General features: G+C 37.0%; 1 protein-coding gene across 50 annotated transcripts in view; it reads right to left on the minus strand.

Moving 5' to 3' along the window:
* The window catches only part of CPNE3 (copine 3), a 69,060-nt gene that overhangs the window by 15,109 nt on the left and 25,957 nt on the right, over nt 1-27,994 (minus strand). For 11 of the 50 annotated variants that reach the window (XR_014843040.1, XR_014843049.1, XR_014843041.1 and 8 more), the window contains 10 exons: nt 25,699-25,836; nt 25,255-25,434; nt 23,376-23,450; nt 21,808-21,879; nt 18,047-18,130; nt 15,696-15,785; nt 10,527-10,625; nt 6,981-7,067; nt 5,441-5,500; nt 4,764-4,897 (listed from right to left, as the gene is read on the minus strand). Coding sequence is in view for 26 of the 50 variants with exons in the window: in XM_021089156.2 (XP_020944815.1) it covers nt 4,764-4,897; nt 5,441-5,500; nt 6,981-7,067; nt 10,527-10,625; nt 15,696-15,785; nt 18,047-18,130; nt 21,808-21,879; nt 23,376-23,450; nt 25,255-25,434; nt 25,699-25,830 (1,013 nt within the window). In the remaining 24 variants the exon portion in view is untranslated. Of the gene's footprint in view, nt 1-4,763; nt 4,898-5,440; nt 5,501-6,980; nt 7,068-10,526; nt 10,626-15,695; nt 15,786-18,046; nt 18,131-21,807; nt 21,880-23,375; nt 23,451-25,254; nt 25,435-25,698; nt 25,837-26,421; nt 27,972-27,994 lie in introns of all 50 variants that reach the window. The other 39 variants (XR_014843035.1, XR_014843036.1, XR_014843034.1 and 36 more) reach the window with 10 other exon arrangements.

Here is a 27,994-nt window from a genome sequence, read left to right on the forward strand (position 1 = left end):
ACTATGTTGGGTTCGTAGCCTGCTGAGCCACAACAGGAATTCCCATACTTTTAATTAATATATAATATTGCATACACAATATATTAATATATAATATATATATTAATATATAATATTGCATACACAAAGAATATATATATTCTTGCCTGTTCAGGTTCATTTTACCATCCAGAAAATTTTAAAAATGATTTTGTCAGAGCTCCACTGCAATTCTGATTAAATTGACTAATATAGGGAGGAATGTTATATTTTACATCATTTTGATACTGCTTATCTAGAATCAGGGCATATCTTTCCATTTAAACACGTTTCCTTCTTTATCCCTCAGTATAATTTTGTAATTTTCCCTCACTAAAGATCCTAGACTTCTTACTATATTTCTCATTTTTATTTCACAATTTTGAATTATGATCTTTTATCCACTATAATTTCTTCAACTGATTATTGCTAGTCAGTGAAAAACTATCAATTTTTCATTTATTTTTACATATTTTAAAAGTTTTTGTATTTTTCGTCTTTTTTTTAGGGCCACACCTATAGGATATAGAGGTCCTCAGGCTAGGAGTTGAATTGGAGCTGTAGTCACTAGCCTACACCACAGCCACAGCAACGCCAGATCTGAGTCACACCTTCAACCAGCACCATAGCTCATGGCAACACCAGATCCTTAACTCACTGAGCAAGGCTAGTGATTGAACCTGCATCCCCATGGATGCTAGTCAGATTTGTTTCTGCTGAACCACATGGGAACTCCCAATTTTTAAATTTTTTCTGACCATCCTTCTGAATTTTCACTGCTTTCTAATATTTTTCACTTGATTCTCTTAGGTGTGAATTTATTCCTGATAGGTTTGCTAGAATTTGTGTATGAAATTGTCTTGGCAGGTGCCTTTAAGAGGCTCTTTGACCAGCCACTCCATTCCTTAGAAACTTCCTGGTCTATTCAGGTTCTCTGCCTCCTTCAGAAAACTTGGCAATTGGAGTTCCCGTCCTGGCACAGTGGTTAACGAATCCGACTAGGAACCATGAGGTTGCGGGTTCGGTCCCTGCCCTTGCTCAGTGGGTTAACGATCCGGCATTGCCGTGAGCTGTGATGTAGGTTGCAGACCCGGCTCGGATCCCGAGTTGCTGTGGCTCTGGTGTAAGCTAGTGGCTACAGCTCCGATTCGACCCCTAGCCTGGGAACCTCCGTATGCCGTGGGAGCGGCCCAAAGAAATAGCAAAAAGACAAAAAAAAAAAAAAAAAAAAGAAAACTTGGCAATTTACAGCTTTCTAAAAAGTCATACTTTAATCTAGATTTTCCAGTGTTAATAGCATAAGGTTTTAAAGAACATTAAAATATAATTTGCAAAGTTTTTTTCCCAAAACTTACGCTTATAGTCTCTGTCTCTTTACTAATATTCTACACGCTTTCTCTTTTTCTTGGGCGTCAGTACTGCCAAAGGTTTGCTAAGTTTTATTGTAAAGAATCATCTCTTCAGCAAATGTATTAATTTGGTGGGGTTTTTTTTAATAAATTTTATTGGAGTATAGTTGACTTAGTTGTGTTAGTTTCAGGTGTACAGCAAAGTAAATCAGCTTTACATGTATATATATCCATTCCTTTTCAGATTCTTTTCCCATATAGCTTATTATACAGTATTAAGTAGATTCCCCTGTGCTATACAGTAGGTCATTTATCTATTTTATATATAGTAATGTGCATATATCAGTCCCAAACCCCTAATTTATCCCTCCCCCCCAACCACATTTCCACTTTTTAACCATGAATTTGGTTTCAAAATCTTTGAGGATTACATTCTGTATTTAGAGGAAGTACAGCACAGGGCATGAGAGCACCATCTCTGGAGCCACACAGCCCAGGTTTATTCCTATTTCTGCCAGTCACCAGTTAAGTGACCCTGGACCAGTTACTTTACCCCATATGCCTCGGTTTTCTCATCTGTACAATGAAGATGATAACAGCACCTATCTCACAGCTAAGGAGGATTAAATGAATATCATATGGAAAGTATTTAAAAATTTCCCTAACATATAATTAGCTAACATGTACATGGGATCTTCTACTACTTCTATATTTTTTCTTCCTATTTCTTTCTTTCTTTTTTTTTTTTTTTTCTTGAGAAGCCAGTTCATTTATTTTCAGTTCTTATTTAAAAATAAAAGCACATAAGGCCTGAAATTTTCCTCTATAAAGATAGGAACAAATCTTAGTTTTCTCATTACCATTTCTTTCTTTCTTTCTTTCTTTCTTTCTTTCTTTCTTTTTTTTTTTCTACTTTTTAGGGCCACACCACAGGATATGGAAGTTCCCAGGCTAGAGGTCTGTCAGAGCTTTAGCCCTGGCCACAGCCACAGCAATGCGAGATCTGAACCATGTCTGTGACCTACACCACAGCTCACAGCAACGCCAGATCCTTAACCCACTGAACGAGGCCAGGGATCAAACCTGAAACCTCATGATTCCTAGTTGGATTGGTTTCTGCTGCACCGCAACGGGAACTCTGTCATTACCCTTTATTTCTTTTTTTTTTTTTTTTGTCTTTGTTGTTGTTGTTGCTATTTCTTGGGCTGCTCACGCGGCATATGGAGATTCCCAGGCTAGGGGTTGAATCGGAGCTGTAGCCACCGGCCTACGCCAGAGCCACAGCAACGCGGGATCCGAGCCGTGTCTGCAACCTACACCACAGCTCACGGCAATGCCGGATCGTTAACCCACTGAGCAAGGGCAGGGACCGAACCCGCAACCTCATGGTTCCTAGTCGGATTCCTTAACCGCTGCGCCACCACGGGAACTCCTGTCATTACCCTTTATTTCTAAATAGTCTGTTACTACACTTTGATTTTCTCTTTGATCTAAGAACTACTTAAGAGTTTTTTGTTGTTGTTTTTTAATTTCCATGTGGTAATTTTCTTTTTGTTAATCTTTAGTTTTAACTTCCAGAAGGCAGTCTGAGAAAGTAACCTTGTAAATTTTCAACTTTCATCTGAGTCCCATTACTTTGTCACTACTGTGTTACTTTGAAGTTTTTATATTTCTAGCTATTTTCAAGTGAAAAACTTTGATACTGTTACTAGACATGTCCACTGTTACATTTTCATTTTGGATTATATAACAAAGTATCCTATCAGATAAATTTTTTTTCAGCTGTACCTGTGGCATGGAGAAGTTCCCAGGCTGGGGATAAAACCTGCATCATGGCCATGACCTAAGCCTTGGCAGTGACAATGCTGGGTCCTTAACCCATTGCATCACAAGGAAAATGCTAAAGTAATTTTTAAATTATATTTAATGAGTTTTGCCTTCAATTCTACTAGGCTGATATTGGAACTGCCACCCTTGCTTTAGATTTTTTTCCATTTGCCTGAAAATTTCCTTTCTTTAAATGTCATAACAAATTAATGAAAAGCTCCATCAATGTGTACATTATCATAAAACAATAGGTCAAAACAAGTGAAAATTTATACTGTGCCCTGACAGATCCCAAAAAATCTCTAATGCAGATTTTTTTCATATTGTTTAGTAAACCTTCAACAGGCCCCATTTAAGTTTATTCAAAATTTATCCATTGAGTTCCCCATTGTGGCTCAGTGGTTATAAACCTAACCAGTATCCATGAGAATGCAGGTTCAATTCCTGGCCTCACTCAGTGGGTTAAGGATCTGGCATTGCCTAAACTGTGGTGTAGATTAGAGATGTGGCTCAGATCCTGCACTGCTGTGACTACAGCATAGGTTGGCAGCTGCAGCTCTGATTCAATCCCTAGCCTGGGAACTTCATATGCTGTAGGTGTGGCCCTGAAAAGTGAAAAAGAAAAAAATCTATCCATTGAGAATCTATTGAAAATATTTTATAGCAATTACATCAAGTTATTCTTCAGAACTTGCTGAAAGTCACCATTAAGAAAATAATTAGGGGAGTTCCCACTGTGGTGCAACAGGATCAGTGGTATCTTGGGAGTGCTGTGACACAGGTTTGATCCCCAGCCTGGCACAGTGGGTTGGGGATCTAGCATTTCTGCAGTTGTGACTTAGGTTACAACTGCAGCTGAGATCTCATCCCTGGCCCTGGAAGTCCATGTGCCGAGGGGAGGTCAAAAAAGAGAAAAAAGGGGAAAAAAGGAAAATAATTTGGGAGTTCCTGTTAAGGACCCGACAGTGTCTCTGTGAGGATCTGGGTTCAATCTGTGGCCTCACTCAGTGGGTTAAGAAACTGGTGTTGCCACAAAATGCAGCTCAAATATCATGTTGCTATGGCTGTGGCACAGGTCTCAGCTGCAGCTCTGATTCGACCCCAGGCTTGGGGACTTCTACATGTCACAGGTGAGGCTGCAAAAAGAAAAAAAAAAAAAAAGAAGAAGAAAGAAAATAATTTGACAGTGACTGCCAAGGAAATAGACATGCTAAGAAATATTGTCTGCAAGTGTTCCCAAAACATGTCATCTGGACTTCAACCACACAGATAACATATCCTTAATGAGTAAATTCCAAGGAAACCAGATCAAAGAAACAAAAGCCCTGCCAACTTCAGTCAGCTGTTAAATAAGCAAGCTATAAAGAATACACTATAATTGATCACAGCTAGAAATTACAGGTCAAAGGAACGCTAAACCTGTCACCAAGAGAGAAACAGAAAAGAAAAGCTAAGAGAAATTTTAGAGAGAAAACTACTCCTCTCCACCATCCTTATCCCATTAACTACATCAAAGTACCAGCAGATGGTACAGAAACTGCCCTTTCTGGGCAGTGGAATCATACTCACGCATCATAATCTTGAATGACCAGTCCCACAGACCAGATAGCAGTCAAATACTCATTAACACCATTGGGGCTGATGTAATGAAGGGAGTTGGGAGACCTTGGGTCACCATTGGAGCCGGTGAAGTCCACTCCCACCTGCCAAATAACAATTGCAGCCCTTACTAAAGTGAAGGCAAGAATGCCTCGGCTTGATATCCAGGAAGACAAACACTGAATGCTGAAATACAAATATTCATCCCGGAGCCTACTATTGCCCTTTCCTAACAAATGCCTGAGGCTATAGGTATTTCTATAGACAATTAAACAATTAAAGCCTTAGCATGAAGCAACCTGCTATTCCTATTTTTCCAGATATCTTAAATCATGAAATATTACATCTATGACTTTAGACATAGGGTTTGTTTTCTGTATGTTTGTTTGACTAATTTTTTTATTATTTAAATTACTGCAGGATAATCACTGATTTGTACATATCTGCTTTCTTGCAGGAGGTACAGATCTTATCGACAAGGCCAAAAGCTTTAGCACGGACGTAGACATGCTGTCTGAGGAGACTATATTCAATAGATTGTGTAAATTTCAACACAGTTTGGCAGTGAAGGAAAGAACACTGCAAAATGGAGGGGGGAAAAAGCAACATGTTACTGCCTACTTTGAAAAATTCAGTGTGTTACTCACAGTAAAATTCAGTTGACATCCTCCCATGACATAGTCAAGGAATGTACATTCCACTGTAATCTATAAGCAAATAGTAAATTTAAAATTAAAACTCTCCTACTATACAAGAGAAGCAAAGCACTCTCTTGGCACATTTTTAAGCATTAATAAACCAAATAACACATGATATAATTATGCAGAAACTACCTCTGCATTTGAGTATAAAGCATCCCTGTCCCTACATGTAATGAATCTGTTAAGATTTTACTTAAAGATAATATAGCAATGTTAAGATTACGATATTAATGGGTAGAGATGGAACACACTCATTGCATGTTTTAAGAAGCTAATAAAAGAGTCTAATATATTGAGAGCTTTAATAATAAGCAAGTTTAAAAACAAAAACAAAAACTCCCACTTGTTTGTTATAAGAAATCCCTTGGATTTTTCCCCTTCATAATAATATCTAATCTTGAAATTATGGGAGTTCCCATGTCGCTCAGTGGGTTAAGGAGGCATTTGTCACTGCAGAGGCTCTGGTCACTATTGTGACACAGGTTTGATCCCTGGCCTGGGAACTTCCACATGCTGGAAAAATACCAGTGGTGCCTCATACTTCCTAAGACAATGAAAAACTTTAATATTCTTTATCCTTTTCTAAAAAGTTGTCAAACCAGAACTGGAGTTCCTGCTGCAGCTCAGTGGAAATGAACACAACTAGTATCTGTGAGGATTCAGGTTTGATCCCTGGCCCCATTCAGTGGGTTAAGGATCCTGCATTTCCACAAGCTGTGGTGTAGATCACAGACGCAGCTCAGATCCCACACTGCCGTGGCTGTGGTATAGGCTGGAAGCTGTAGCTCCAATTCAACCCCTAGCCTAGGAACTTTCACATGCTGCACATGCAGTCCTAAAAAACAAACAAAAACAAAGTTGTCAAACCTTGGAAGTAAAGTTACTTTCAAAAGAAAGCTTTCTTGAAGTTCCAGTTGTGGTGCAGTGGAAATGAATCTGACTAGTATCCTTGAGGATGTGGGTTGGATCCCTGGCCTCGCTCGGTGGGCCGGGGATCTGGCGTTGCTACGAGCTGTGGTATAGGTTGACAACTGTAGCTCTGATTCTACCCCTTAGCCTGGGAACATCCACGTGTCACAGGTGCTGCCCTAAAAAGCAAAAATAAATAAAAATTTAAAAAGAAAGATTCCTCTACTACTTCTTACGCCTTCCTTTTCCCTAAAGGTGCCAAGAGTCAGAGTTCCTGTTGTGGTATAGTGGGTTAATGATCTAGCATTGTCTCTGTGATAGTGCAGGTACAACCCCCAGCCCAGTGCACTGGGTTAAAGATTCAGCATCACGTCAGCTGTGGTGTAGGTCATAGCAGCAGATTCAATCCCTGGCCCAAGAACTTCCATATGCCACTGATGTGGCCAAAAAAGAAAAAAAAAAGTGTCCAGATGCTCATGTAATTTTCAACTATTCAAACAAAGTGTTTGATATACACCAAAGTGATAGAACTCAAAATGGGATCTCATTACACTATAAGTGGTCAGGAGTAACTGACCTCACACTGTTTCACGCTGATAATTCCAGAATTCTTATAGCTTTTCTTCTTTTGCTTCTTTTTTTCATTTATGCATTCAAATTCAATCTGTAGGAAGAAAAGACAAAATGTTCATTATTACCAGTGATATTAGAAATGCCAATGTAAATTTAAATGAATGACTTTTTTTTCCTCTTGGAATCAAACAAACTACTGATGTTGGTCTACTGCAAAATATAACTCTGAAACAACTGCATAGTACATTAAACGTGAAATATTTATTGGTGACATTTCCAAAAGGCACTTCTAAAACTGTGTACCTTTTAAAATACTTCCTAAGTATAAATTTTGCCTCCATGGATAATTTTCTTAAAGGTTTTGATCAACAATCTTTTTTTTTTAATAATAAAGGAAATATTATTCCTAGCTGTTACTCAGATAAAAACATGCTGCTTATAAAAGAAAAAAAAAAATCATCAGAAAACAGCAATATATGAAACCCAACTCTATGGTAAAATTTGCAGCAAAGGATATTCTTTCCATTGGGAATGTGTATTAGAAAGAGATCTAATATCTTACATCTTCTCCCCAGTATAGTTCCTTCTCCCAAACAGATGATCTTCCTTTCCACATTCTTTCTACCTATCCATCTGTAAGGTTTGGCTCAATCATCCTCCTCTGTAACATCGACTCCTGTTCTAGTCTTCTCTGATCTCCATCCATATTCTTAAACTTCTACAACCACATACAATTTAGTTACATACTCAATGTTATTCTCAATAGTTTCATTTTATTATTTTTTTTTCCATAGCTAGGGTATAATCACGTCTAAGTTATACCCTAAAATTCTCAGTCTTGCCTAAAAATAAGAGATATTCAATGAATTCTGGATAAGTCACCTCTCTGGTTAACAGAAAACAATTTATATACTTTAGATAGAGTCTTTATTAATTTTCTAAGAAACATTTAAAAAAATTGTTTGAGACAATGATACAAAACAAAGTGATGTTAAAGAAATTCCTTGATGGTTCAGGATCTTGCCAGAGTCTGTCACCCTCATGTATATTAATTATTCAATATTAGAGATGCAGAAATGCCCTCAACATAATTCTTATTGGTGAAAGGTTACATTACTTCACCTCATTTATTCACATTTTTTTTTGTAGGTCCTTTAGTTTATTTATTTATTTATTTATTTTTGCCATTTCTTGGGCCGCTCCCGCAGCATATGGAGGTTCCGAGGCTAGGGGTGGAATCAGAGCTGTAGCCGCCAGCCTACACCAGAGCCACAGCAATGCTGGATCCGAGCCGCATCTGCAACCTACACCACAGCTCACGGCAACGCCGAATCGTTAACCCACTGAGCAAGGGCAGGGATCGAAACTACAACCTCATGGTTCCTAGTCGGATTCGTTAACCACTACACCACGACGGGAACTCCATTTATTCACATTTTTATAGTGTCTACCAGGTGGCAGGCATGGTTCTAAGTGCTTAGAACACAGAGCTGATTAGACATGCCCTGCCTTTGAAAAACAAGAATGGGTAATCCTTGTCACTGCAGCAATATTAAAAGGCTTTTCCTGGAGTTCCTATTGAGGTTCAGCAGGTTAATAACCTGACATAGTGTCCGTCCATGAGGATGCAAGTTCGAGCCCTGGCCTCACTCAGTTGGTTAAGGATCTGGTGTTGCCACAAGCTGCAGCATAGGCTGCAGATGCAGCTCAGAACCAACATTTCTGTGCCTGTGGTGTAGGTGGCAGCTGCAGCTCCAATTTGACCCCTAGATTGGGAACTTCCATATGCCACAAGTGTGGCTGTAAAGGAAAAAAAAAGCTCGTTCTGTCATGGGGAGAAAGATCAAGTTAGCTTGACTTAGGAGTATTTTACATGCCCCGTAAAGTATTATACAGTTAGTTGCTGGCTCACTATCTTCTAAAAGCAGGTCCTTTACTGATTCTGGAAAATAACAAAAAACTGAAACCAGTGAAACAGCAATCCAGATCATTTCTTCTATTTAGTTCTTTTAGGCAGCCTCCTTTAAGTGTTCAAATTTTCACTATTTTTCCATGTTGTTTTAATTCAGACTGTTAACTCGAAGCCAATTCAAGGGAGTTCCCTAGTGGCCTAGCTATTAAGGATTTGGCATTGTCACTGCTGTGGCTCGATTGTGATCTCTGGCCTAGGAATTTCCACATGCAACCATAAGGAACCCGACTAGTATCCATGAGGATGCAGGTTCAATCCCTGGCTTCATTCAGTGGCTTACAGATCTGGCATTGACATGAGCTGTGGTGTAAGTCACAGACATGGCTCAGATCCCACATTGTTGTGGCTGTGGTGTAGGTCAGCAGCTATAGCTCTAATTCAACCCCTAGCTTGGGAACTTTCATGTGCCTTGGGTGCAGCTCTAAAAAGCAAAAACAAACAAACAAACAAAAAAAACAAAGCTGATTCAATATTTGCATTTAGACCTTTAGGTGTGATTGGAAAAGGCTTTTCTACCTCACTGAAGCACTTCTGCTATTTCTAGTACTTGGGGTTTGTGACCAGGGTATAGGGACAGGACTAGAGATCTCTACACAATCTACTGAAAATTCTAGCCACACCATGTTTATTCAAAACTCATTTCTCCAAATTACTTAGATCAAATAGCTAATAAGTTTTATTTATTTACTTAGTAATTAAGTTTTGATCTAAAACTATCAGTATTTTCTTTTTGGGTCACTTCACTGACATGACTTTGTAAAAAAGACCTTCTTACTTAACTGTAATCTCTTACTTCTTAAAACATATGTTTGGATTTTCAAAAGCAAATGCTACCTACATGAGCATTATTCAGGTCTCTAAGCAGGTAGAAAAGAATTCATATTATTCTAAGTAAGCTATAAACAGAATTAACTTATTCAAACTAGACAGGGAAAAAGGGGGAAACAATTGATAAATTTTATTCATAAAACACTCCAGAATGGTTTCTAGACACTTTGCCTTAGAGACAGAAAGTTTCAGAGACACTCTTAGAAATAATTGCTAATAGACTGAATGTACTTAAGGCAGACAAATGATCTTAACCAAATTAGTATCATTAGATGGCAGCTTAATATTATGTAATTTGAAGTAGCATAACTATGCTTTTATCCTTTCCTTGAGCAAGGACAAGTCAGAAAGGAGCACAAGCAGATGATAAAAACCAATTTGTACCATGTCCAAAAGGAGAATAAATGTACACAATTCAAGCCCATGTATGTGTCTAGCAGAGATACTAACTATTGTGACAAATGAAATGCCAGATCTTTAAAATGAAGGATTTTCAATCAAACCATATATACTGTCTGAAGCCAAAAGAAAGCAAATCTCCAAACATAAATGTAAATATGACTCTTACAAAATATATAAGAATTTTGGATCATGTAATTACTAAAAAATAAAATCCACTGATTTCAGAGCATCACATAATAATATAAAGTAAACGATGGAAAACTATTTGTTATGCCAAGGGAAAAAAATGAAGTAATAAATACAGGGCCTAACTATGGGGTATATGCAAATGAGAGTGATGCAACTTACAGGTGAGTTTCTGGAGGCTTCTTTCAGTTTTGTCATGGTGGTTTGAAATGTTCCAATGAGATCATGTGACCCATCATTGTCATAATCATAACACTCTACCTAGAAGTAAGTATAATAAAAATATATACAAGTCAATGTAATTTTGTTAAAATGAACTGGCTGCAATAAATGGGACTTACCAAAAGGTGCGCTTTTAATTAAAATTAGTGAAAATGTTTAATATATGGTTTCTCCTACTTGGAGAAATAGGAACTAACTTTGTAGAGGAACAATACTGAAACACTCTCACAGGCTGAAGAGAAACACAGATAATAGTCAAATTCCACATTAAGCAGTTTCCAGTTCCTGTATGTGTCCTTTACAAGTGCTGATAAGATCAAAATGGAATTAGACCTTTTTTCTCATCCACTTTTTACCTTGTTATTTTACAATGGCTAAATCCCACTATCTGTCTGGAGGAAGAAAGGAAGTCAGTATCCTCAGCAGCTAAAAACTATGTAATTAAATTCTAGATCATTTAGAATTATGGAAAATGTGTACCACAAGCTGCAATCTGGCGTGGCTAGAATTCTATTAAAATTCTGTTATTCCATCTGATATGATGGAATCAGATTTGCAGCATTCTGAGGGTCACAACTCCCACAATAAAAAGGAAAATTCTAGAAAAATAATACTTAATCTTGAGGAAATACACACACTGGGTTATAATTGTTCTATTTCCATGTAAGACAGGGTGAATTCTAGTCTTAGCTATGGCTCTCATTAAATCTCACTATTTCTTGGAGTTCCCGTCGTGGTGCAATGGTTAACAAATCCGACTAGGAACCACGAGGTTGCGAGTTCAATCCCTGGCCTTGCTCAGTGGGTTAAGGATCCGGCATTGCTGTGAGCTGTGGTGTAGGTCACAGACTCGGCTCGGATCCCATGTTGCTGTGGCTCTGGCGTAGGCCGGCAAGCACAGCTCCAATTAGACCCCTAGCCTGGGAACCTCCATATGCCACGGGAGTGGTCCTAGAAAAGGTAAAAAGACACACACACACACACACACACACACACACAAGAAAACTCACTATTTCTTAAAAAGCACACAGAAAATAGCTAAAGGTGTCTGATTTCCACATGGTGTTTTACCAGGATAGTAGATGCAGCTAAAGGGTAAATATTCACAAAAATACCTGAATTTTAATTGTGCTGAGAAAATTAAGATAATGTGAACTCTCAGCAAGCAGAAGTGTTCATTGTGATCATTTAATAAACAATGTTTTTATAGTGCTTTATAATTTCAAAAAAGGTTATTTCTTTTCTGCAAACATTTATTATGGGCATTACACACATTACCTACTGAAGCTTGTCAGGGAGGCAGAAGAATTAAATAGTCTTTAAGGTGACATATCTTGTGTGGTAACCAACAAAGTAAAGCTGTGCTAAGGAAACTCTTGAATCCTTCAAGAGTCTATGATTTAAAATAAGAGCCGGAAGGAGCTCCCTGGTGGCCTAGTGGTTAAGGATTTGGCACTGTTGTTTCTATGGCATAGGTTCAACCCTGGCCCAGAAACTTCCACAAGCCATGGGCATGGCCAAATAAAGAAAAAGAAAGCAAAACAAAAGTCAAAAACTGAAAATCTGCATTATTCTATACCAATATTCTATCTTGCTATAATCCTTCATGAACTTAATCACTGAAGTAAAATGCTCATCATTTATATATGTTCACCTAGCAAGGTGATTTTTTTCTTCTCAATTCTAGTGAATTGGGTGCTTATTATAATAGAAAGTGTTTCATGCCTTACTTATAGAGTTTCGTTATTATTCAGGGAAACTAAAAATCAATCCGTTAATAACAACAAGTAAGGTCTAGAACTGCAATTTTGAGTAACAGTGTTCTGATTTGTCTTTATTTATTTATTTATTGTCTTTTTGCCTTTTCTAGGGCTGCTCCCACAGCATATGGAGGTTCCCAGGCTAGGGGTCCAATTGGAGCTGTAGCTACTGGCCTATGCCAGAGCCACAGCAACGCAGGATCCGAGCCACGTCTGTGACCTACACCACAGCTCACGGCAATGCCAGATCCTTAACCCACTGAGCAAGGCCAGGGATCGAACCCACAACCTCATGGTTCCTAGTCAGATTTGTTAAGCACTGAGCCATGATGGGAACTCCCTTATTTGTTTTTGTTTGGTGTTTTGGTTTGGGTTTATTTATTTATTTTTTTTTTAATTTTTTTTTTTTTTTTTTTTTTGTATTTTTAGGGCCATACCTATGGCATAGGGAAGTTCCCAGGCTAGGGATCGAATTGGAGCTGTAGCTGCCAGCCTATGCCACAGCTGCAGTAAGGCCGGATCTGACCTACACTACAGCTTACGGCAAAGCCAGATCCCCAACCCACTAAGCAAGGCCAAGGATTGAACCTGCATCCATATGGATATTAGTTACATTCATTACTGCTGAGCCACAATGGGAACTTCAAGGGTTCTTATTTGTTTTCAGCACTTCTGTCACCACCCAATTCTGACCAATTAATTCTTGCTTATGTATTTGATGATTCAGTTTTTAAATCAAAAGCCCTTTATCTGACAGAAAAGAAAATTAATGACCTTAATTTTTTCTAGAAGAACTATAATTAAGATAAAGTCAAAAACAATCTTAGGAGTTCCTGTCATGGCTCAGCAGTTAATGAATCCCACCAGGAGCTATGAGGTTGCGGGTTCGATCCCTGGCCTCACTCAGTGTGTTAAGGATCTGGCATTGCCGTGAGCTGTGGTGTAGGTCACAGACATGGCTCAGCTCTGGCATTGCTGTGGCTCTGGCATAGGCTAGCAGCTGCAGCTCCAATTGGACCCCCAACCTAGGAACCTCCATATGCCATGGATACAGCCCTGGAAAAGACAAAAAGACAAAACAACAACAAAAAAAACCAATTTTAGTACTTTAATAATTTTATTAATAGTTTTTTTTCATTTATAGAAAACAGAAAGCTACATTTTAGATTTGCCTTCAGGAAACTCCAATTTATACCTAAGATAAGATTAAGCTTTGATAAAGCCAAGATTTTAATTAAACAAAGCTATGAAAGAGCTAAAACTGTTCATATTTAGACTGCCTGAAACTTCAGGGAATGTCAAAATATTTTTAAAATGCAATTCCTAATAACTCCCTATAACAAATATATAACAACATATATAAATAAATGATAAAATAAATAAATATATAAGAAAATCTCACCATTGCCTCATTAAAGGCAAATGTTCGATACTAAAGAAAAATATGACATTTATAATATTGGCATACATTCAGGTACAGGGAGAGATAAATAATGTAGTGATTTGTATCATTTAATTTCTATTCTTAAGAATTCAAAAACTAGTGCCACTGGCTGTTTTAAACAACAGTATCAGCAGTTTTGTAAAATTGAAATATATGCATATATACATTTGTGCACATGTATATATGTATGTAGAAGACCGTACACATCACACAATGCTACATTCGCTAAGGCATTCTCAATTTAGGCATGCATGATTATTTCTCTTACTCACATGATCTTATGAAAAAAGTAATACATGCTAGAGTGGCACATTCACACTGCAGCAAAGAAATTACCAATGATTCTGACTCTATTCTCTGCTCTATAACTCTTTACTATGCCTCTAAGCAATTTCCAAACACCAAGAGAATCACAGATGTATGACTTTCTGATATGATATCAAAAAATAGAACTAAAGAAATAAAGACAGTGATGTGTAGCAAACCAAATTGTGAATAGTTGAAACAAAGGGAGAAACTTTTAAGAATGGAAGACATTTATCAGAGAAAACTCAGAAAATCAATTTACTTACTATAATAAAATAGCTCTGTAAGCATGCCACTGTGTGCAAAAAAAGTTTAAAAAACATTGTTTCATTGTTAACATATTACTACAAACAATCAAATAGTTATGGTTTAGGTACTTTTTCCCCAGACGTTTTTGTTTCTCAGATCTTATAAATCTTCAACTTCCTACTTTTAATGTGAAAAGCAAAAGTTCTAGATTTAGAATAATAATAAGTAATTTGTAGAGCTACTTTTCTACTATTTATTTTGTACATAGATTTTCACTGCTATTTGAAATGCCACACAAATCATACTTATACTGACTTTTAAAATTCTCTGCAAATTATGGACAAAATTTTAAGGATTAAGAAATGAAGCACTTTTCAATAATGACGGCATCTGTACTGCGTTTAACAGTTTATAAAACTTTGATTTGCATCAATTTAATCCTTGCTTTTGTTGTAGTTGTTATATAAAGATTATTTTCTCTATTACATAAGTGAAGAAATTAGATAACCTGCCCAAGATCCCATAGCTGGTTAAAGGCCTAAGTCAAGACTTGAACTGTGATTCAACCCTAAGTCCTTTGCTTGTTCCAGGCCATCGGCCTTCCTGCTTTCAACAAACTAATTACCAAAAAAACTACCCAAAATAAATAAACAAAAAACTCACTTCAGTGTGCTGACATCTGAACATAAGAAAAGGCTTTTATTTGGAATCATATTTAAAGAAGTGACTCCAGTAGAAAAGTGCCTTAAAATTACATGTCTATTTTGATAAACAGCTGTAACTGAAAACATGTTTTAAAAAATTCTTAGCTATCGGCTGCTGCTCCCTGTTCCCACTCTGCTTCCCTCTAAAAACTCTAAAACTAAAGACATGTAAATGTTTTAGGGGATTATACTTCACTCTGAAAAATCAGTGATGGAAAACACCACCACTATCCTGCTCTATGCTAAGGGCAGGAGGAAGCTTTGGGCTCTCAGTTAAAGTAACATCTGTTTTTATCTGCAAGGGACACCCGTAAGGCAAAAGTTCCTATTCTCAGGGTGGAATCTTATTAAAAGGAAGGAAGACTTACACTAAATACTTTATTTTAAAAAACGAAGAATGAAATAAAAATCACAAGGTTTAATTAAACATTAGATTCAAAGATCACTCAAAATGTTGCTCCTTCAGACTGAATACTTACCAAAACATTTCTATTCTATTCCTAAATGTAAATAAAATTCAACTTTACATCTTTTACTATCTTTAGATACTACCTTATGAATTAACTTATAAAAGTGTTATGTGTGTAATGTATATATATATATATATATATATATATATATATATATATATATAAATCCAAATTACCTTAATAGTTTTATCCATATCTCCATAGCATAGGGAGTTAAGAGAGATTTTAAAAGGCCTCCAAACAGGATTCAAGTTGTTTTTAATAACCTATAAAAATTAAGATTCATAGAATAGTTAGAAAAACATTCTACTCATTAATGTTTTGTTGTTGCCTTTCCTAGATTCCCACCACACACTCACCACTCATCCCTCACCTCTTTACCCACCCAACTCTGTCAATGAAAACCTAGCTAGGATAATATTATATGAAAAAGGTGAGAGATTGTCTACCCCTAATACCTTGTAAGGAAAGAAAAAAACTGGGAAGTATGGCCATCCATTACAAGGTGCACTTAGAAATTACAGAAGATTATTGACTTTGTTGGAAACCCGTTTTCACTGTAGGACACAAAATTCAAATATGGAATAAGAAAGGTAGAGAAAGAACCTATCCCTATGAGATTTGAATTGGAAAAATAGTTTAAACTCGAATTAAAAATTTGTAAATATGTATATATAATACATATATACACACGAATATGTGTATTTCTTAGTTGTCTCCATTGAAAAGTTCTAAAAGCACAGACATCCCAGTAGCAATGAGAACTCATATCCTGCTGTCTAAATACCACTACCCTCTTAAAGGAATAGGGTTCCATAAAAGAAATAGTTCATTCCAGACTTGGGATACGGTACGTACAAGGTGAACCGACAATGTAATTCCACATAAAATAAGAGACTACTGAAAGACTAAGAGGGTCATGTAGAAGAACCCATGAACCATTTGAGGCAGCACCCCCCAGTCAAATGTGGATTAATCTGAACAGAAAAATCAATGAGAGTAATAGATTATAACTCAATGAATATACTATAATAATCCATGAGTGTATAATGATACTAAAAATAAAAGAAAGATAAAAGAGTATCTACAAATAATGTCAATGGACGAAAGATTTAAAAAAAATACCATTTTCTAACCCTTCTTATAATAACTGATTCAGATATGGATCATCAATGGATACTAAAAAACCACAGGGTGAAGTGGAGAACTGGTTATTCATGCAGTCTCAAAGAATCACGCCACAATCACTTATTAATTACAAAGAGAAAAAAAAAGAGACTTCATTGTGGCAAAATCTTGTGGTCACCAGCCTAACCTAATAGCCCAGATTAGAATCATCAGTATTGAGTATCCTGGCACTGTGGGTTTTCCCTGATGATAGAAAATACACATAAAGTGCTCTTAATGAAAGTGTTTGATCTGGATCTCATTGTGACGAAACAAAAGAATCTAGTATGTTCGACGTACTGGTCTTGATTCATGGCATGAAGGTATAAGGGGGGTAGGAAGAAGAGGACTATATATGGAATATAATAGCCAAATGCAAAATGTGGACTTGGATTGGATCCTGTATTAAACAAAACAAAACATATATTATGGAGTTCCTGTTGTGGATCAGTGGTTAACAAATCCAACAAATCCATGAGGACATGGGTTCGATCCCTGGCCTTGCTCAGTGGGTTAAGGATCCAGCATTGCCGTGAGCTGTAGTGTAGGTCACAGATGTGGCTCAGATCCCGCATTGCTGTGGCTGGTAGCTTAGGCCAGCAGCTACAGCTCCGATTTGACCCTTAGCCTGGGAACCTCCATATGCTGTGGGTGTGGCCCTAAAAAGACCAAGACAAAAAAAAAAAAAAAAAAAAAAAGTCCTTGAAAGAATCAAAGAAAAAACCAAACATATTAGCATAAAAAAACCAAATTCATAAAAATTTGTTTTAAAAAAAAATTATATATGCAAGAAAATTGGATCTGAATAGGAACCACATATTAGAGATGATGTTAGTAAATCAATGTTAATTCTGTCACAGTTGTGTAGAGGAATACTCTTTTTCTTGAAAAATACCAACTGTGGCATTTAAAGGTGAAGAGCCATGATGTCTGCATCCTACATTAGGATAGTTTTGCAAGAGACCATAGACGTATGTGAGAAAGAGAAAGAAGACACGCATGTGTGTAGGTATGACCAGTTGGTGAATCTAGGAGAAGGATACCCTGGTATACATTTGAGTGTACTTCATAGAGTTTTTTAAATTAAGCATAGTATTGTAAATCAGCTATGATAAAAAATTTTTTACACTTGATCTTAGCCAAAAGGCCGAGAAGCAATAAAAAAAATTTTTAAATAAAATAAAATTAAATATAATAGCACTTTCTCATTAAAAGAAAAAACTGAGCATGTTGATCTTGTGTCTCTTGCATTTATACATATCTGAACTGATTGATATTTTTATAAATAATGTTTTAAAAATCTGATTATTACACTTCCAAAAGAAACCTCAATGCTACATTTCAAATTTAAATTATTCACCTCTGTTCGATGAACCATTAACCAATTTCCATCAGATGTTTGCTTGTGGAATTCCAGGTATGGATCTGACTTTCCAAATAAGTCCTACAATAAGAGAAAAAAAAAAAAAGCAAATATTCCCCTAAACCATGTGAAACCATACTTTACACATGTTACATGTCAGCAGTAACTGAAGTCTAATTCCATAGTATGGATATATATGTAGTATATACAGCAGTAACTAAAAACCCCACCACCCTCCTTACAAACTTACAAACCTGCTGAAGTCTACTAGGAGAACTATTAAGGTATTCATGATAAACGCTCAAAATCCTGTGTATCACACAACTTCTCAAAAAACATGTTTGCCTTAAAATACAGTGATCAGTAGGACCCACTATCAATACAACATGCTCTTAGCTTGTTTTCATATTAACAGTGTTCATTGATTCACATAGCACTGAGTAGTTTTATATATGATCCCATACATTACTCATACTAACTCCATGAGAGATAAAGCAAGAAAATAGATTCAGAGGAGTTAAATGACTTTGCCAGGTTCATTCATCTAATTAGTTGATGGATCTGAGTCTTGATTTTATTCACATCTTACCCTTCCATATCTAATTCCCTTTCAGCAATCCCACACATTTCTTTGCATACACAAGTAGATATATGGAATGCCAAGTAGAAGTATTTCAAGTACACAAAATACATCCCATATTTCCTCTGTAGTTAACCACAGCACTCCTGTACAATGCTCAAGTACACTGAATGTTTAAAACTATGCTTATCACCATATTTTTAAAAATACACACACTTAAACAAGGAGATAAAATTCTGGAAGGATGTACAAATCATTCCAAGAGATAAAACTCAAAGAGAATGAGATTAGGGATGATTTTATTTTCTCATTTAAGTTTATCTTCATTTTGAAATTTCCATATTCCTTAGAATATATTACTTATCATTTGTGAAATTGAAAGAGCATCTGTTAATCCCACAGTAATATATACATATATGTTCCTAAACTGAAAATTTTTTCAGTCCTGAATTTATCTTAGTATTAAATTAAGAACTCAGATAATAATTTTTACAAAAGAACTAAGAATATTATTTCCCTCCTCATCAGTTTAATGTTGAGAAAGTAACACATTAACTATAATCAAAAATATAAACACAAAGACCATGCAGAACTTTTAAAACTTAATCTTATCTCTAAGAAAATCTTGTTATGTAATAAGCTCCTCTATGCCCCAACTTATAAAACTAAGAACAACATTATACACAGAGAAGTTAACTTTCCAAAAACACATTAACATGCCCTGCTCACTTATCTTGGAACTAATCTTTTGAGAAAGGTGAAATATCATTATTACCATTTTGAAGGTCAGAAAACAGACCTCGTTGAAAGTTCATTAATCTGTCAGTAGTAGAACTAAAATAAGAATTAAGAGTCCCTGACTCTGACCACTAGGATATGATAAATTTAAAAAGCCATGGTGCAGTGGGTTAAAAATCCAACTGAAGCAGCTCAGGTCCCTGAGGAGGGGCAGGTTCCCTCCCTGGCCCAGCACGGTGGGTTAAAAGGATCCAGCATCACCGCAGCTACAGCATAGGTCAGAGCTGTAGCTCAGATTCAGTCCTTGGCCTAGGAACTTCCATATGCTGCAGGGGCAGCCACAAATTAAAAAAAAAGAAATAGTAGAGGAGGAGATGCATAATATATTACGCTATACTTACTCAAAGGCTGGGGCCGGGGAATATAAATGTAAATACACACATCCACACACACATATCTATCTATATAGATATACGCATGTACATCTATCCATTTGTATGTCTACACACACACACAGACATACATATAAAAACACACATGTATATGCACACACACAAAAAAATCTAAGGGTTTTTTTTAAAACTGAGTCACAAATAGTGAAAATTTTTTTTGAGGACTCATAAACCAATTCCCAACAAAATGTAGAAAGGCTCCTTTTAATCTGCCAAGCTGGGGCAGAAATTAGGTAAAATAAACCTAGAACATTAGTCATGCTGCAGAGCAAGGAAGCAATCTGAAGACCTCTGGGGTTACCTCAAATGGCCTCAGGAACAAGCTTAAAGAGGTTCCCTCCCATAGGCCAAAGTTGGGATACTTTGAACATCCATAGGAATTAATCGATAGCATTCACAGCAATAACCAAAAAAAAAAAAAAAAAATTGTTCCCATTTAGAGGAATTTATTTATGAAAAACAAAAATACAAAAAAAATCAAACATTTTACCTTGACTTTTCTGGACAAACTCTGTATCAGAATAAATAAATACCTAACATGAAGAATACTTCGCTCTGTAGTAGTTTCACTAATAAGTGAAGAAGCAATGATAACATGAGAATATCACTATTTTACAGACCCTTAATAAAATATGTAGGTGGCTATCATCAATGGCCACTAATATCCCAAAAAGACGGAATTCAACAATATAAGCTCCCTGATGGAATTAGTGCCATCACCTACAAAACTGTTATATCAATTCAGTACCTTCAGATCATACCTCTGGATTCAATTCCAGCTAACAGAAACAATGAAACAAAGGTGGAGAGAGGAATATGTTAAATGACACTACAATCATTATACAGAGTGCAGAAACTTCTATAGGACAAATGAGTCAGTTTCTTTATTGAAAAAATTTCGTGGGCAGATGGCTGGATGGCTGGATGGACAGATGGACAGAAGGGAGAGGGAGTGAAAGAGGGAACAAGAGAGGGAGGGAAGTAAAAAAGAAGTAAAAGGAAAGGGAGAACTTATGGATTTTTAAAAATGAAAAGATATTAATCAATTACATTTTTAAAGCATCTTTAGAGGTACATCAAAATATTTACAGATGAAATTATTTGATGTCTGGGAGGAGAGAAAGTAGATAGGCATAGAGATGAGATAAAATAGGTCATGAGTTAAAAATTGTTGAAGATAGGTGAAGGGAAGACTGAATTTTTAAAATCACTATTTCTGTATGTGCTTAAATTTTTCAAAAAAGAAAAAGATATGGGCTACTAGTCTAAGATATTTGCAAACTGAATTATACAGTATGTGCAAATGCTAAAGATACTGATTAGATTACAGAATTACAAAACAAAATCACTCAAAGAATCATTCCAACCCATATATACACATGGGCCACAAGTGCAGCATGGACGTTCCCAGGCAAGGGTCAAATCAGAGCTACAGCTGCCGACCTACACTGCAGCCACAGCAATACCAGATCTTGCTACGTCTGCAGTTTACATCACAGCCTGTGGCAGTAATAGATCCTTAACCTACTGAGCAGGGCCAGGAATCAAACCTGCATCTTCATGGGTTCATTTCTGGTGAAATTCCCATGCGATATATTAAATTGTTTTATTATTATGTACTGGTACTCACCCTTCAAAAAACTGACTTTTGAGTGAGGAAAATATGTAACTGATAAAGCATGGAATTTTTTGCTTTTTTCCTTAAAATAATCCAACTATACTCTAAAATATCTCTTACAATAACATTAATGATTGTATTAATTCCTCTTTTAAGCTGTACAAACACTGGGATTACAAATAACAGAAAGAGATGAAAAATGGCTTCTGCTTAAACACACACAAACACACAGCAGAATTTGGAAGTAACTCACATTCCAAGTGATACTTAGATGATAGAGTTCATAATAATTGCATCATTATTTTCCTCAAAAGGAATCAATGTGAGGCTCAACTAAATATCCTTGTAGAAATCCATATCACCTACCTACCTTATTATCCAGTTTTCTTGCTTCCATCTCAAACAAGACGACTCTGTTATCCTTTATTTCTTCAGCTGAAATCTATGAGTAGACAAGTAAGTGAACGAAAGTGTTTTGGAAATTCTGATACACTCAGGAAGTACTGATTTATTCTATTATCTAGTGGTATATAAAGTCTATACTAATATAAATGAATTCTAAAATGTTAAATAACAAAATGGGTACCATTAAGAAAGATTTGGAACATGATGGAGAATAATGTGAGAAAAGAATGTATATATATGTATGACTGTGTCACTTTGCTATACAGCAGAAATTGACAGAACAATGTATATCAACTATAATTGAAAAAATAAAAACCTAAAAAATGATTCACCGTTATTTCTTTTATGCATGTGAAACAACTATTTTCTCAAAATATGCCTAATCTGCATTATAAAATTTCCTTTTTAATTGCTGTTGCCCAAACTGAATCTTCCCTATTCCAGTGGAAAACCAAAGCCCTGGTACACTGCACAACAGTCACAAGGGCTCTCCAAACATTGAGAAGTATGAGTAAACCATGCCTAGAGAACACTATAAATTCACATATCAGGTCAGTATTTTTCAGCCAAGGTAACTGAAAGACTTACTCCACTTAAAAACAAATTCCAGGCTATCATGGTTCCAGAAGCAATAATGATAACTATTGATAACGTTCTCTGTACCACACACAGAAGTCAATAACCTCAACAGACTGAACATTCTTAGGCCTCAGGAATTTAAACTATTGCAAAACAGCAGCCCAGAGAAATGTGTTTGATAATTATAACAATCCCCAAACATGGCTTTCTCAGGAAGCCAGCTTTCCATTCTCAGGCAGAGCTAAAGTTAGATAACTTCTTCAGGTAGTGATTCCCTGGACAGAAACTCTAGAAGATAAGATATTTAAAAGCATGCCATTATATACTTTGAAATCTAAAACAGGATAATGCATATATTCCTTTGCTTAGGGCCAGTAATTAGCATGGAATGTCTAGGTGGGAGGCAGGACAGCAGAGTGCAAGCACTAGATAGATAGGTAGATAGATAGATGGATAGATAGATAGATAGATAGATAGATAGATAGATAGATAGATAGATAGATAGATAGATAAAAATAGTTAAGGGCTGAGAGGTTCAATGACCATGTCATAATACAAAATCATTCTGGAATAAAATCCATTGTGAATAATTTCTGTCATGTTGAGAGGACCATGTTTGCTTTGCAGAGAACCACACTGATCCCTTCAGATTATTACGTAGTTTCTTTCTGACTTGGCAATTTACACTTCTATGGAGGAGAGGCAAGTATCACCAAGGGGCACCGGACTCATGGGCAACTTAAAAAACTGAAAGAAAGGAGTTCCTCACTGCATTTTTCTTTCTTTCTGGCACACAGTTCCCATTTGTGATCACTATAAGGAAAGGGTGGATGAGGGCAACATTTGGGATCAAAAGATAGGGCTTGGCTGTAGAATATTTGGCTGAAATATACAGTTTCAGCATGTCCTATTATGCTAGATCTGTGCGGGCAAAGACGAGTATCTTGTTGTTACCGTAATGCTTCCTTTTCCTGCAGGTCTGCCGTTTTTAAGCACTAGTGGTCGAGTCAGCTTCTTACTGGAAACAATCTGTTAAAATTGGAAAGTGATGCAAAGAGTTATTTCACTTCAACATATGAATGTCTAAACCTAATGGTTTCAAAAAAGGGATGAGTATAAAAGTTCACTTAAAGTCTTTAGAAATGGAAACATGAAGTCCATTCCTTAAAGATTTAGAGATTATAAAATTCATCTGCGCATTTAAAACCCACACTGGAAAAGATTTCCAAGGAGCCAATCCTGGCAGATACAATGTCCCCACCCACTAGTGTCTTTATCAACTACTTAGAAGTTTCATTTTTTTTCTTTGTAATGAAAAAAGAGAGCTAGACTTTCATCACATATATGAATCACTGAGCTGAAACCCCGGTAGGTAAAAGGTGGGCCTCAGGATATTCAATAAACAGAATTCAATTTTTCAACTGATACATAACTTCAAAATATTAATTCCCACAAAATATATTTTTATTAAAATAATATAGTAGACCTAGGTATTCTCAGATATAGTTCTCAAATTTATTATAATTTTAAATATATTGTGATTTTTTCCAAAAAAAAAATACTTCTCTAATTTTCTCTTTGATATTATTTATCAAAGTTTGAGAAAACTGACCAGCTCTGTTGTCCTTGAGACATAGGAAAATACTACGATCTCCAAAAAATTCAACACTAAAAAAACAAAAAATGGGGAGTTCCCATTGTGGCTCAGCAGGTTAAGAACCTGACATAGTGTCCATGAGGATGCAGATTAGATCCCTGGCCTCACTCAGTGGATTAAGGATCCAGCACTTGCCACAAGCTGCAGCGTAGGTCACAGATGCAGCTCAGATCCAGTGTTGCCGTGGCTGTGGTACAGGCCTGCAGCTGTGGCTCTGATTTGACCCTGGCCCAGGAACTTCCACATGCTGTAGATGCGACTGTAAAAAGAAAAACAAACAAACAAACATTCATGGAGTTCGTGTGGCTCATCAGGTTAAGTATTCAGCATTGTCCCTACAGTAACTCAGGTCACTGCTGTGGCAGATTCGATCCCTGGCCCAGGAACTTCTGCATGCCAAAGGTGCAGCCAAAAAAACAAAAATAAAACAAAACCAAAAAACAGACTCATAAAAGGCAAGCCTGAGGAATAAATGTCACCCACTGAAAAAAAATGACCCCTCCATCCTAAAGCCTTCCCCATCCTATTACAAATGGCCATCTCCTTAGCAGTCAAACTCTAAGCTAGGAGCACAATGTTGAGTCCAAAGACACACCCCAGCTCTGACCAAACCTGTCATATACTGGAAAGACAACTAAGCAACTACAATAAAATGGTGAGTCTTAAGGTTGAAGCGATAGACCAAGTGAGCACAGGGGGTGATCTAAACTACTCTAGGACATCAGAGAAGGGTTGGTTTATTCCTAAGGTGAGAGGAAGAGCAAGCCAGGTAATGGAATGGTGCTGTAGCATCAGGAGTTCAGAGGCACTAAGCATGCTATTTAAAACATCAGAGAGGTTGCTTTTACTTTGGTAGCATTTATGACTTAAACCAAAGAACAACATTGTACTGAAATCTGTAAACCTTAGACAAGCAGCTAGAGTAATGGTATTATCTACTGAACTGTCAAATGAAACACCCTTAACTTGAAAGAATTAATAGGCTTTGCCAAAACACTGGTCCTTCAACACCCCCTGTGACAAATAGGATCAAGGCAAACATACTAACTTATGCATTCAAGTCTTAAAATGATCATATTCATTTTAACTTAAATGATTAAACTAATTAGCACTTATCAAAAACACCCAATTCTTTGGTTCTAATTTAGACAAAACATTTATGCTATTTATACTCACTTGTCCAAGGGTACATTCAAATTCTCCCAAGAAGTCATCATCGCTCAGCTCAATAGTTTTGTTGTCGATGTCATAAATTCCAAATTTCAATTTCTGAACCACTTCAAAGTAGTAATCAATAATAAATGTCTTGGAAAATTTGGGATTCAGGCAATTCTTAATCCTTTCAGTGCGCTCAACCTATACCCACCCCCCAAAATAAAGTTTCTTCAGATCAAAGGTGCACTTAGATTTTAACAACTTTATTTACTATATGTAACAAAATACAGGCATGAGAGCCAAAGAAGTTTCTATATATGTATGAAAAATTCCATAATCAAGGACAAACATGTCCAAAAAAACTGCATTAAGAGATGAGATGGTTATTTTTCATATTTTTAATAAAATCTCTATTGTCAATAGAGCAATGCAGACTACTTTTTACCTACAAGTATTTAATATTACCTCATACCACTGCTGACCACTTGTATTCAAAAATAGCACACATAAAGGGTCTGACTTTGACCCTACATCTTTATCCAAAAGATTGTCACAAGAAATATTCAGCTCCACCTTCGTGACACACTGGGCAGCCATCTCGAGCTGTGAGAAAAAGCAAGGAAATGAGAAAGTCAATGAAATAGTGCCTTTAGAAAGAACATGGATTCCTAATAAAATATGAAATAGCCGAATTCTTTTTTTTTTTTTTTTTTTTGTCTTTTATCTTTTTAGGGCTGCACCAGCAGCATATGGAGGTTCCCAGGCTAGGGGTCTAATTAGAGCTACAGCTGCTGGCCTACACCACAGCAACACAGGATCCAAGCTGCCTCTTCGACCTACACCACAGCTCACATAAACGCCAGAGACTTAATCCACTGAGCGAGGCCAGGGATCGAACCCGAAACCTCTTGGTTCTTAGTGGGATTCATTTCCACTGTGCCAAGATGGGAACTCCCGAAATAGCTGAATTCTTAAGACAAATCATCAGAGTAGGATAACAGCACGAACTCGCTAGAATATATTGCCTCCTGGTGATTCAGATGTCTTATTAGCCCATCGCAGTAACATTGCTTCAGGCAGATGCTCTTGCTGGGATAAAAATCCATTTACTGTGTGACAATAAAATGCAGCTTTGAAGATGGCAAATGAGACATATCAATCTTTTTTTCACTTCATTATAAATCTTACCATTCAGAAAAAGTCCCAAGTATAATCTTGAACCTTCACTGAAAGGTAAACATAACATTCTGCTACAAAACAAAACAAATTAAACATCAGCCTTAATTTTATTTTTGTGTATTTTACAAGATATGGAGTGAGGTATCTATATATTTCAAGGAATTCTGGCTAAGACCCAAACCTGTGGAATAAAAGACTTCAAATTCCCCTCCTCTCCTCACCCCCATCCCCACATATTCTCCAGCAATAGTTCTCTATCTTGGCTGCTTACTGGAAACACTTGGGAAGCTTTCAAAGCCATTGATGCTGGTGTCCCACACAGAGAGATTTGATCTAATTGATTTAAGGTACAACCTGGGCATTGCCTCCTTGGACGATTTCCAGTAGAAACAAGGCTGACAAACCCACTGTTCTACAAAGAGCATCCAGCAAATAGGCACGACCTGTCTTTCCTCCAGACTTGCTAAGAAATACCAGAGTTAGCCTAACTCTCACACAACTGTCCTTGCTCCAACCTCCAATCTGTAAATGAAGAGGACTGGGGAACAGGGTGGAATGGTTGGGGGCTGGCCTTGAGAAGTGATGCAGTGTAGAGGGTGAGCTGTTTTCCTCCCTGAACCCAGGGAAAGAAAGGACCTGCAAGAGAAGAGGAAACAGGTATTTCATTCCCCAGCTGAGAGTCCACTTAGCCAGCTGTTCAATGCAAAGTGGAGGAGTTCCTGCCATGGTGCAGTGGGTTAATGATCCAGCTTGTCTCTGTGGAGTTGCCAGTTGAATCCCCAGCCCAGCATAGTGCGTTAAGGATCCAGCATTGCTGCAGCTGTGGCATAGGTTGCGGCTACAGCTCACATTCCTGGCCTGGGAACTTCCATTTGCCTCAGGTGTGGCCAAAAAGAATATAAATTTAAAAACTAAATAAAGTAGAGGTTGCAGATTCTGGAGATAGAAAGCTACCTCTTCCCCTAGAGCTGCAGGCAACATCCTTAGAATGGGGAGTAGCTGGTGCCCCTTGCCTTCCACTTGGAGATTTAGCTGAAATTCTGCGACTACAGTAACAAACTCCCTCATCTCTGTGCTGTTCAAAATGTGTGATCAGGTGGTCTGAAATAATAAGGATTACTATTACAAGAGCCCATTGGCAATGTCAAAAAACAACTCATTTTGTTCTCTGGTGGCTCAGTGGGTTAAGGACCCAGCATGGTCACCGCTGTAGCTCTGATCACTGCTATCACATGGTTTGATCCCTGGCCCTGGAACTTCCACATGCCATAGGTTCAGCCAAACAAAAACAACTCCTTTCATAGAAACTACTTAATTACCCTAATGGACCCTCTAAAAACAGTAGCATTCCTTGGAGTTCTCATTGTGGCTCAGTGGGTTAAGAACCAGACTAGTATCCATGGGGATGTGGATTTGATCCTTGGCCTCACTCAGTGGGTTAAGGATCCAGCGTTGCCATGAGCTGTGATGTAGGTCACAGACTCGGCCTGGATCCCACGTTGCCGTTGCTGTGCCATAGGCTGGCAGCTGCAGCTCCAATTTGACTCCTGTAGGTGTGGCTGTGAAAAGAAAAAAAGGAAGG

The sequence above is a fragment of the Sus scrofa genome, chromosome 4 (genome assembly GCF_054392235.1).
Source record: "Sus scrofa isolate SSC_HxYL_T2T_F1_AM1 chromosome 4, Sscrofa_HxYL_maternal_Yorkshire_Landrace_v2.0, whole genome shotgun sequence".
Classification (NCBI taxonomy): domain Eukaryota; kingdom Metazoa; phylum Chordata; class Mammalia; order Artiodactyla; family Suidae; genus Sus; species Sus scrofa.